General features: G+C 41.2%; 1 protein-coding gene across 1 annotated transcript; it reads right to left on the bottom strand.

Moving 5' to 3' along the window:
- Positions 1–579: 579 nt before the first annotated feature.
- On the bottom strand, positions 580–9,988 carry slc5a5 (solute carrier family 5 member 5). The gene is made up of 16 exons (XM_047037226.1): positions 9,888–9,988; positions 9,002–9,435; positions 8,765–8,830; positions 8,579–8,630; positions 8,420–8,487; positions 6,001–6,155; positions 5,129–5,269; positions 4,379–4,508; positions 4,118–4,206; positions 3,899–4,011; positions 3,561–3,631; positions 3,257–3,343; positions 2,739–2,950; positions 2,389–2,486; positions 2,082–2,167; positions 580–1,816 (listed from the first exon to the last, which is right to left on the bottom strand). Exons 2-16 carry the CDS (start codon positions 9,374–9,376, stop codon positions 1,709–1,711), a joined length of 1,851 nt encoding a protein of 616 aa, XP_046893182.1. The 5' UTR covers positions 9,377–9,435; positions 9,888–9,988; the 3' UTR covers positions 580–1,708.
- Between the last annotated feature and the right edge of the window lie 559 nt (positions 9,989–10,547).

The following is a 10,547-nucleotide window of genomic DNA, read 5'->3' on the forward strand; positions in this document are numbered from 1 at the left end:
TTTTATTAAACTGGCTTAAAGAAATTAGTTTGACCTAGAAATGCACATGCAAAACACTTTACTGTATTTATTTATTTAAAATAATCTAAAATAAAATAAAACGTTTTTAGTCTGAGAGCAATGCGCCACATTAACCACAAGAGGGTGCTTTACGTCGCACTGACTGCGCATGACGTGACCATTATGGAGCAAGCAGGAGAGGATCTCAACAACGGCTCAGAGTTAACTGGAAATGAACCTATTCATGCACGTGTCGATGCAGTAAATGCCCGAACAAGCAAACGAATTAAAGAACTAGAAAATGTGGCGCTGCAGACTACTTTAACGTCGGTGGAAATGGAGTCTGAAGCTGCTGGTGATTGTGGTGGTCGCAGCAGAGGCCAAGAAGAGTCTAAAGAGAGCGACGGACATTTGAATGGTTTGTCCTACGACGAAACGGGCGCGCCACTAGAAACAGGCGACGCGAGTTCGCAGGTATACGCACAGCTAGACGTTAACAAGGACCAAGTTGAAGAGAGGACACTCACTGACCATTTAAATAAGCGACTTCTCTCCTCGTTCCTCGAAAAACTGAACCAGAGAGACCTATCTCTTCCTGGAATTCAACGCCTGGACTGCGCGGTCGCAGACGAGGATTCCAACAGGGCCGTGGATGAATGGTGATGGCAGTAGCCCCTCAACAAAAGCCGATCGCTTCCTCATTGCTTAAACAAGCAACAAGCCCAGAGTGGCTCAAGTCAAGACAGAATGCTGTTGACAAGAATGACATTGAGAAAGCCCTGAAAATGATATAGGGAAGTGCATCTCGCTCAGGCCGACGGGGACATGGTTTGAAATTGCAGGACTATGTTGAGACATCATATGTTGACATCGAAAAAAACTTCTGTATTGAGTTAAGGCCTATTCGCGCACGTTTTCATCATTCATGGGAGTAATGCACTGTGGCAACACAACATTTGGTGATGTCGAACAATAAAAACATAAGCCATTTGAATAAAATGGATATGACCAAGCGAGCATGCATATTGTCTCCAATTGTTACCTTCCATAATTCGGTCATTCTCATTGCATGAGAATAAAATGTCTATTCATACCAGAGCAGGTGTTATTGTTGGTCTGAGTCAGCGTCATAGAGTTAGGTCAGCGTACATAAAGCATGTCTAATGAAACTGCAAAGTGCATGAATCTCATGACAACAATCGTGTTTTTATACATTCTTTATTAATGGGGTTACATATTATCCGATGTTCACTATGGAATGTGCAGGAATCTGAGCAGTACTTTTATTTACAGAGTAAAAAACAAAACATTTCTATCTAGCTGAACAAATAGTCTCCACTGCAAAATAAAACATTCATATTCAATGTTAGATTTATATCCCAATGCAGTTCTGCTTAAGTAAACCTGTTTATAAACTGAAACCTTAGTTTGGCAGAGAAATTACATATACCAAACTTGGTCCAGTAGTTCACTGGTTAAATGAGTATCATCTTCCCAGTTGAGAGTCACAGGTGTGCAGCAAGGAGCGTGACGATTCAACAAAGAATTCCTTTACAAATGAGCGATTTTGAACGATCCAGGACTCGGGAGGTGAACTACTCTACTGGCCCTTTCCCATGTTCAGGTGAGGACAACAAAAGAAAAGCACAAGAATCTCCCTCGACATTTCATTCATAAATCAAGTTAAAAAACGATCCCTCACAGAGTGCTATGATTTTCCGGGGAGTATAGAGTGGGGGTGATTCCTCGAGTGTTCGTCCCTTTTGTGGAATCTGGTCAGTGCCACGGTCTGTGAATGATTTGTCCCTAGCTCCGCCTGGGAAGACGGGAGGAAAATGGCAGTTGCATTTGGTAAACGTGTCCAATCAAGAAAGAAAAGAATCTCCCTCTCACAGTAACATGCTCTACATTATGGAATACTGATATCGCTATGTCATTTATCAATGACAATAAAGATCTGATCTACTGAAAAACACAGAAAAAGTACTTTGCAATCTTCAGATGGTTCATATCAAACTGTCTTGCACATTGATCCATTTGACATGCATGTACATGTTTTCCCACTTCCAGGTTGTACTTACTGTGTAATGAGAACGGTTGTCCATAGTCTTTTTATGAAGGTCCCACCACAGTAACCCTGGACCAATTGTGTTTCTCTTTGTTGCTCCTGTTTTTATAAACATAAGACCGTTTGAGCTCAGACGCAGACACCATTGAAAAAATAACATAAATGGACTAGAAATATCTAGTTGTACAACCAGATAATTCCTTCAGTGTTTTATATATAAAAATTGGTCTGGCCTAACAATAACATAAATGGAATATAAATATATCTAACTGTACAACCAGATCATTTCTACAGTGTATTATGTTTACAAATGGTCTTGCCTGTGATATAGCTTATCAGGATCCCAACCAGCACTGTGGAACTGGTACCCACAGCACCAAAGTAAAGATAAGACATGGAATAAAAGTCCTGTATGCCCCTAATTAGAAACAAAAAGACCAAAATCGTTAACATTTTAGTGACGTCTTGCTGCTCCAGACTTTGCTTCCAATTGAAAAAGACACGCAGGCTCGATAAGATTCTCGGATTGTTTATGTACTTTATACTTTAGTTAATGTTGGCCAGTTTATAGGCTAAAACACTCAAATACGTCTACATTTGACATATTTCAAAAGATACAAAAAGGGAAATGTGGACATTCTGTGTTTTTAGTACTACTTAGTTTCCTCACCCAATTCGAACAGGGAGAATAGGCTTGGAGAAAGAGGTCCCCATGTCCAAGGTCGCGTTCAGTGTTTGTAACAGTGTGTTGTTGCTGGGTAAACAGTACTCTATACTGGTGGGCAACTGCCCCATAGAGACTGGACTGGGAGGGTAGATGGTGGAGCCTATGGCCAGCCATAGAGAGAGGCAGAATCCTACAAACACTCCAGAAAACACCCCCTGTCAAGGTACAAGTAGAACATAGTATTATCAGTCACAGAAATATGAGTATCTCATTCTTTATAAGGTGTTTAGGATGACACACTGCACAATGTCTGAGGGGGAAACAACAGAGGGAATGAAACAAGCGTACATTCCTCTAGAAAGTTTTATCTATCAACCCCAAAGTAAATGTGTATGGCACGGAAAGACTAAAGACTTTTCCTAGTCCTAGAAGCTGACCACCACAGTTCACACAAGGTCTTGAATCTGGCGTCAGGAGTTTTCAGTGCGCGACATGAGTGGCCAGCTGTTCTTCAGACTCACCGGCCTGTTGGTTGCTGGTACAAACATCCCCAGAATGAAAGCACCCAGGAGTGGACCACTGACTAACCCCATCACAGTGAAGGAGCCCTGGGAATGAGGAGGAGTGGAGTTGAGAGTGACTTTTCCGACCTATTTAATAATAACTCTCAATAGGCTTTAATGCCAACTACTGTTGTTTTTTTGTGTAGATTTTTTGGTATGTGCGTGATGAACTCAATCTAATCATGCAGCAGAAAACAATAACTGACAACATTTGTAACAGGAATGGAGAAATCATTGATTTGGGAGGGGGGGGGACAAAAACCTGAAGAACTCCCCAGTCCAGCAGCGAGGCAAGGGCAGCCACAGTGATGCACCCCGCTCCATACAGGAACGCTGGAAATCAGGAATTCAACAAATCACATTTCCTGTTCACAGACCACCAACAGAGAATCACAAGCACACTGAGCTGGAGAGGACATCGAAGTCCTTTTCACTTCACAACAACATCGAATAACATCGTTTGAAGTCGATGATTCTTTCGTATAATTAGTAGATCTAGGTTTCCCTGAGTGCTTGAAAGGCACCTCAAAATAAAGGGATGACTATAAATGAGATAAGATCTTATTTGACAAGGACGACGATCTCAGACAGGTCACTCACACAAGCCTTTGGAGATCAGTATGAGCTTCTTCTGGGAGAGCTTGACCAGACGTTTCTTCAGCAGATCCTCCATGGTAACCGCCGCCATAGCGTTGATGCTAGTGGAGGCAGTACTGTAACAGAATGCATGTGTCTGCTCTCGTCAATGTCCTGAACAGACATGTTTGATTTGACAGAAACGAACGATTTGTTGTGCCTAGGAGGGGAGCAAAGAAGTACCTCAAAGTCCCGCTGTATGCACATGCGAGAAAAAGACCTGGGAAACCTGGGTAGTTTTGAAAAATATCCAGGACCATGTAGGGCATATACTTCAAAAGAGAGAAAGGGAGAATTCAAATGACCTGTCAATGGAGCCTCACTAGAGTTAGTTCAGAACATCGTACTTTTAAATGATTGGCTTTGAATGTGGGTGCCAGAAATCCTTAGTGACACCTTTCCGTGTGTTAGGGGTGTCAGCATGGGTCTCGGAGACCTGATTACCTGGTCGGGGGCTGAAATCTTCCCGGATTTTAAAGGATCGCAGTTTACATACAGCGCATACATGACGATGCCGCAGGTAGCTGCACTTCCCACGATGAGACAAAGCCCCACCTGATTAACAAATAAGGCCCTGATGACAAATGTAGTATTAGTTCAGGAGCAAATAATCGTTTTCACAGTGAATTTTACTTTTGAAAACTATTCAATGATCCGTCTTGGCTGTTAAAAGCAACCCAAAAAATGACAGATCTTGGAACAAGTTCAACAGTAAATTTGATTTGTTCCATTTACTTCTATGACTGTAACTTATGACAACCAGACAAAGATCTTTCTTGAGTGTACAATGCTGAGAAATCCAATACATCTGGAACACTGTATACTGAATCTGAAGACCTACTTATTTAGAAACAATGTTTCTTGTGTTGTCCCAATAAAAAACAACAGGAAAAAGATTTTGGTTCTTGGGAGAAGCTTTGATTAATGAATGGGTTATAGCAGAAGCCTTCACTTGATCCGCTTTTCAAAGGCTTTAAATAGTTTTTCAGTCGACTAAAGTGTTGGACCCTGTTCTTGTCCTGAGAGCCAAAATAATAAAAAAAAAAATAATGTGTAATGACGGACCAAACCAGAGGCCCGTTCCATCAAAGGAGTTTACCGAATAAGCTTATGTCAGGGAAAGTAAGCCTGGCTTACTTAAACTCAGGCCCCCTGGCTTTGTTGAGTTCAGGGGGTTCAGAGGTCAGGACTCACCACTGGGCCTGTCTTTCTGTTTTGCAGGAGATGTAGCGCTGGACCTGGGCCTGGTTCACCCCATACATGGACAACCAGAGCAGAGTACCACCCACTGAGAAGCTCCAGAAGGTATACCTCTTCCTGGGGTCCACATCAAAACTGAGAAACCAAAATAGAATTGTAATTACACCTGGGAATTGGATTATCAAACAAGGTCCAGAGATTAAAAAGCCTTATGGAACCGATAGGGAAGTGACAACAAAGATGTTGTCTTCCTGTTTCCTGATTCCAATACATTTACAGTGAATGTTTTATGAGGGATCAGGCTTGCATGATAACGTCCATGTTTTATGAGGGTTCTTATGAGACGTGTGTGAGTGACTATAAAGGATATGGTGTTAGTTTACTGCACTGTATGTCTGATTACGGAATTGGGTAACATGTACAGTAGGTTAACCATTTCAGGAATGTTAGTCAGCAGTTGTAACCTACATTATACCACACTGGATAACAGTACTGTTTAGGTGAAAAGGAACATGAAAGTTGAAACATTTATAAATCCATGTCATGCACGGACATGCGAAGCGCGTTACAAATGCTCATAATCATTTTAGTTTTTACCACTGAAGATGATGTGTCGGCACTCTCAATATAATCCTGTTAAATACTACTTGTGTTTCCCGATTGAACCAGCAACAGATAGGCATAAACTTAACATCAGAGCAAAGGACCCCAGCGGTGTGGAACATTAAGACCAATAACATTCAAACAACAGAAGTCAAAAAGGAAATGATCCTAACCAAATTATCAAGGTCGTTTATTGGGCGCCCATTAGAGTCACATTAGGGTTAGACTTCTTGGAAGGTAAATCATTTGATAAAAAGGCGTACTCATCAAAGTTTAAGCGGGATCCATTGTTGACAATCTCCAGAACCCGCGCAGGCCCGCCAACAAGAATAGTTCCTTGGATGAAGATGGCCATGAAGCCAGACAGCATGACAAAGATCTGGAACACATCAGTCCATATGACCGCCTTCATGCCTCCCTAGGATAAGAAAGGGCATGAGGACCGGTTCAGAAGGCCTGGCTCAGATTGTGTTTGAAATTGTGTCACAGACTTTCACTTTCAGTATTTTAGATTTATCTAGCATGACTGGACAAACCACAAAACAGCTGCAAAGTGACGACAGACTGGACTACTCTTAGGCCAGGGGCGTCGTTAGACCCTTTTTGTGGGGGCACGTTCCCCAGTATGAATCTGCTGTGCCCCAGTAAAATCTTAAGTTTGAATTTTAACAATCTACTTTACTTGTCAGTACATTAATTGAGTGCACTCGCATTAACTATTGTGTCCCTGCCAAAGCTGATGTCAAACTTGCGTCACTGAACTGTTGTATAGTGGGTTAAGCAAGAGGAGTTTCTATAGCCGGGTAGTGCATTGTGCGCAGCACGCTTGGAAGATAAAAAAGGTACAGTGCCCTCCAAAAGTATTGGAACAGTGAGGCCAATTCCTTTATTTTTGCTGTAGACTGAAAACATTTGGGCTTGACATCAAACGATGAATGTGAAACCAGAGATCAACGTTTCAGCTTTTATTTCCAGGTATTTACATCAGGATCTGATGCACAAATTAGAAAATATCACCTTTTTGTTCGAACCCACCCATTTGTGACGTGAGCAAAAGTATTGGAACATGTGACTGACAGGTGTGTTTTGTTGCCCAGGTGTGTCCTATTACATACATTATTCAATCAATAAATACCACTGAATGTCTACACTCAGGTTCAGATTGGGTAAGATAGGTTTTGTCTATGCAGACTGTATTCAGAGGTGAAAACAACATGAAAACCAGAGCGCTGTCTTTGGGTGAAAAACAAGCAATTGTGAGTCTTAGAGAAGATGGAAAATCAATCAGAGCCATTGCAGAAACATTGGCCATAGCCAGTACAACCATTTGGAATGTCCTGAAGAAGAAGAAAACTACTGGTGTACTAAGTAACAGACGTCGAACAGGTAGACCAAGGAAAACATCAGCAGTTGATGACAGAAACATTGTGAGAGCTGTAAAGAAAGACCCTAAAACAACTGTTAGTGAGATCAGCAACAACCTCCAGATGGCAGGAGTGAAGGTATCACTATCTACTGTTCGCAGAAGACTTCATGAACAAAAGTACAAGGGCTACACCAGAAGATGCAAACCACTCATTAGCAAGAAGAATAGGAAGGCCAGGCTGGAATTTGCCAAAAAGTACAGAGATGAACCTCAAAAATTCTGGGACAAAGTTTTATGGACTGATGAGACAAAGATTAACTTTTACCAAAGTGATGGAAAGGCTAAAGTTTGGAGAAGGAAAGGAACTGCTCATGATCCCAAACACACAAGCTCATCTGTGAAACACGGTGGAGGTAATGTCATGGCTTGGGCTTGCATGGCTTCTTCTGGGACGGGCTCATTAATCTTCATTGAGGATGTAACACATGATGGCAGCAGCAAAATGAACTCGGAAGTCTACAGAAACATTTTGTCTGCCAATTTAAGGAAAGATGCAACCAAACTGATTGGCAGAGCCTTCATCATGCAGCAAGATAACGACCCAAAACACACTGCCAAAACAACAAAGGAGTTCATCAGGGGCAAGAAATGGAAGGTATTAGACTGGCCAAGTCAATCTCCAGACTTAAACCCTATAGAGCATGCATTTTACCTGCTTAAGAGGAGACTGAAGGGAGGAACCCCACAAAACAAACAACAACTGAAAGAGGCTGCAGTGAAAGCCTGGGAAAGCATCAAAAAGGAAGAATGCAAAAGTTTGGTGACGTCAATGGGTCACAGACTTGCTGCAGTTATTGAAAGCAAAGGATTTGCAACTAAATATTAAGTCTTGTTCACTTAAATATGTTTTAAGTATATCTGTTCCAATACTTTTGATCACATGACAAATGGGTGGATTCAAACAAAATGTGATATTTTCTTAGTTGTGCATCAGATCCTGATGTAAATACCTGGAAATAAAAGCTGAAACGTTGATCTCTGGTCTCACGTTCATTATTTGATGTCAAGCCCAAATGTTTTCAGTCTACAGCAAAAATAAAGGAATTCGCCTCACTGTTCCAATACTTTTGGAGGGCACTGTATATGAATAGGGACCCGTGCCCCAGTAGTTTTATGTCTAACAATGCCCCTGTCCGGCTTTTAGTGTACACATCATAAAACAGAGGAGACTGCATTGTCTTACTTTATCTGAAGATATCTCAGAAAACACAGTATACTGCCTACTAATATCAAATCTGGAGAAGATTCAATCTTACCAGTGTAGTATAGAAGGTACAGATGAGGCCAGTGGAAAAGAGTGAGACCCACATATTAAGCCCTGTAGCTGAAATACAGTAAGAACCAGTTCTAATACCACATTCGGATGATTCAATTAGATGACTAATGTTTTTCCTTGCTAAATCCTGAGATCTTACCTTGGTTAAGTATCAAGGCAGGGGCATAGATTACTATCCCTGTATACAAGAGCTGAAAGAAAGGATTACGGAGGGCATTTTAGTTTTTACAATAGTTTTTGATCGATATCAGCAATACCGCTGATATTTTTGACTATTTCCCGATAAAAACATTTTATTGTCATAGTGTTAGAGCTTTTTTCTTACTGTTGCCACTATGAACTGAAGGCTGCCCAGTAGCTGCATTCCTCTCCCAAATCTCATCTTCAGGTACTGAAAAAAAGAAGAGGCATAAAGACGAAAAGCAATGTATGTTTTGGTTGCACAAAACTGAATCAAACCACATTAATTATGTCGTTTTCAAAGCTGCGGATTGTGTTGCGTGACAGTTATTATTAATATTATCATTAAATTATTGTAATTATTATTCAAATAAATGGATACCTGGTTGGTGCTAGTGATGCCTAGTCTGTAAAACACAGGCAGGAAGAAGTACGCCGTCAAGCACGAGTTGAGAGACTGACCCAGACACATGTAGAGGAATTTATAACCATAAAGTGAGGCTTCCGCCGGCACACCCAGAACTTGTACTGCAGACATGAAGCTGGCACACAGAGACAACCCCACGGGCACCGCTGGCATGTTACGACCCCCGGTAAAGAAGTCATCCACGTTGGCTTGGCTTCGTTTGCTCTTTTTTAACATCTGGGACAAGCCGATACCCATTGAAAGTGTCAACATTGCAGCGAAGACGGCGTAGTCGGCAATACTGAAGCCCCGGTTAGCTGATGGGCCAGTGGCAGGTGCATCTTGTTCCATGGCTTGAATGAAATAGAAGCTGTCTCGACTTCGGGTGTTTCTTGTAACTTCCAAGTAGTCTTCAGAAACAGTTATGCGACAAAATTAGATACTTTCAACTAAATTAAGGATATTATCAGAATTTTAGAGGTACTACAAAATTAGATAGGCTACTTTAAACTAAGTTAAGGATATTATCAGATTTGTTGAGGTATATAGATTAAATAGGCTAGATCGATAGATAAATAAATACGTAGAATATTCTACAATATTACATAGCAGGTATACATTGAGATGTAGGCCTACAGAACGCTAATAGACAGATTGTCCTTTGACGACGTAACTTTGAAAGGGTATAAAATCTTTTTAAAAAAACCCTAAACCTAATCTTGTCAGTGTGTAAATAAAATCTGAAATATAAAGTTATAAAAATATACGGTTGTAAATGAAACACTGTATCACAATATTCCCATCAAAAGGAAAGATTAAATAATTACTAAACACCTAATCAAAGTAGAAATACTTTGCTCACCTCACACCTTGGAGATATCAATCTTCTTGAATGTTGAGAATTCAGAGCACTGTCCAGTAGTTATATGAAACAATGGTGATTGGTAGATGAGAGAAAAGCACAGCAGCACCTGCCACTGTTCAACAGAGGTGCTTCTCTTATCCTGAGGCGAGGAGATGAGAGGGGAGGAGCATGAGAGGGGGGAAGGCCAGAGGAACTGTAATCAGGGGATTTATAAATTTGAATTCCTGTAACAATTGTTCTTTGTTTTTGCACTTCTGATTTCAGGGAAACTGGCCATATCAAAGTAGCACAGTATTTGCATATTATGTGGCTATATACTTATGCTATTAGACCTGCACCAATCAATCATGTATTTATCAGTACGTTGTAAAGTAATACCAGACATTACTGAGTCGGCTTTAGCAGGTGTAGTTCCAACACTAGTGCCCCCTCACCGAGTGTCTCTTTGAAGCGTGTCCAACCTGAGCCACCTGCAGCTGCCCCAGAGAAGAGCAGAGAACATGAGCATTGTATGACGGAGGAGATAGCATCGTTTACCATCCCCTCCACTGGCTCACACTCTGGTCTCTCCATGGCTAATAGCTAACTGCTAGCAACAAGGCCCCAGAAACACACATAGCTATGCATGTGACGTGATATATTTGAATCATTTTAAGA

This window comes from Hypomesus transpacificus, chromosome 16 (genome assembly GCF_021917145.1).
Source record: "Hypomesus transpacificus isolate Combined female chromosome 16, fHypTra1, whole genome shotgun sequence".
In the NCBI taxonomy this organism is placed as follows: Eukaryota; Metazoa; Chordata; class Actinopteri; order Osmeriformes; family Osmeridae; genus Hypomesus; species Hypomesus transpacificus.

Coding starts and splice junctions, on each gene's coding strand:
- slc5a5 (XM_047037226.1), bottom strand. CDS start 9,376: ATGGAACAAGATGCACCTGCCACTGGCCCATCAGCTAACCGGGGCTTC. Junction 5,270..6,000: donor TCCCGCTTAAACTTTGATGA/GTACGCCTTTTT, acceptor TTGGTTTCTCAG/TTTTGATGTGGACCCCAGGA. Junction 4,207..4,378: donor AGATTTCAGCCCCCGACCAG/GTAATCAGGTCT, acceptor TCTCTTTTGAAG/TATATGCCCTACATGGTCCT.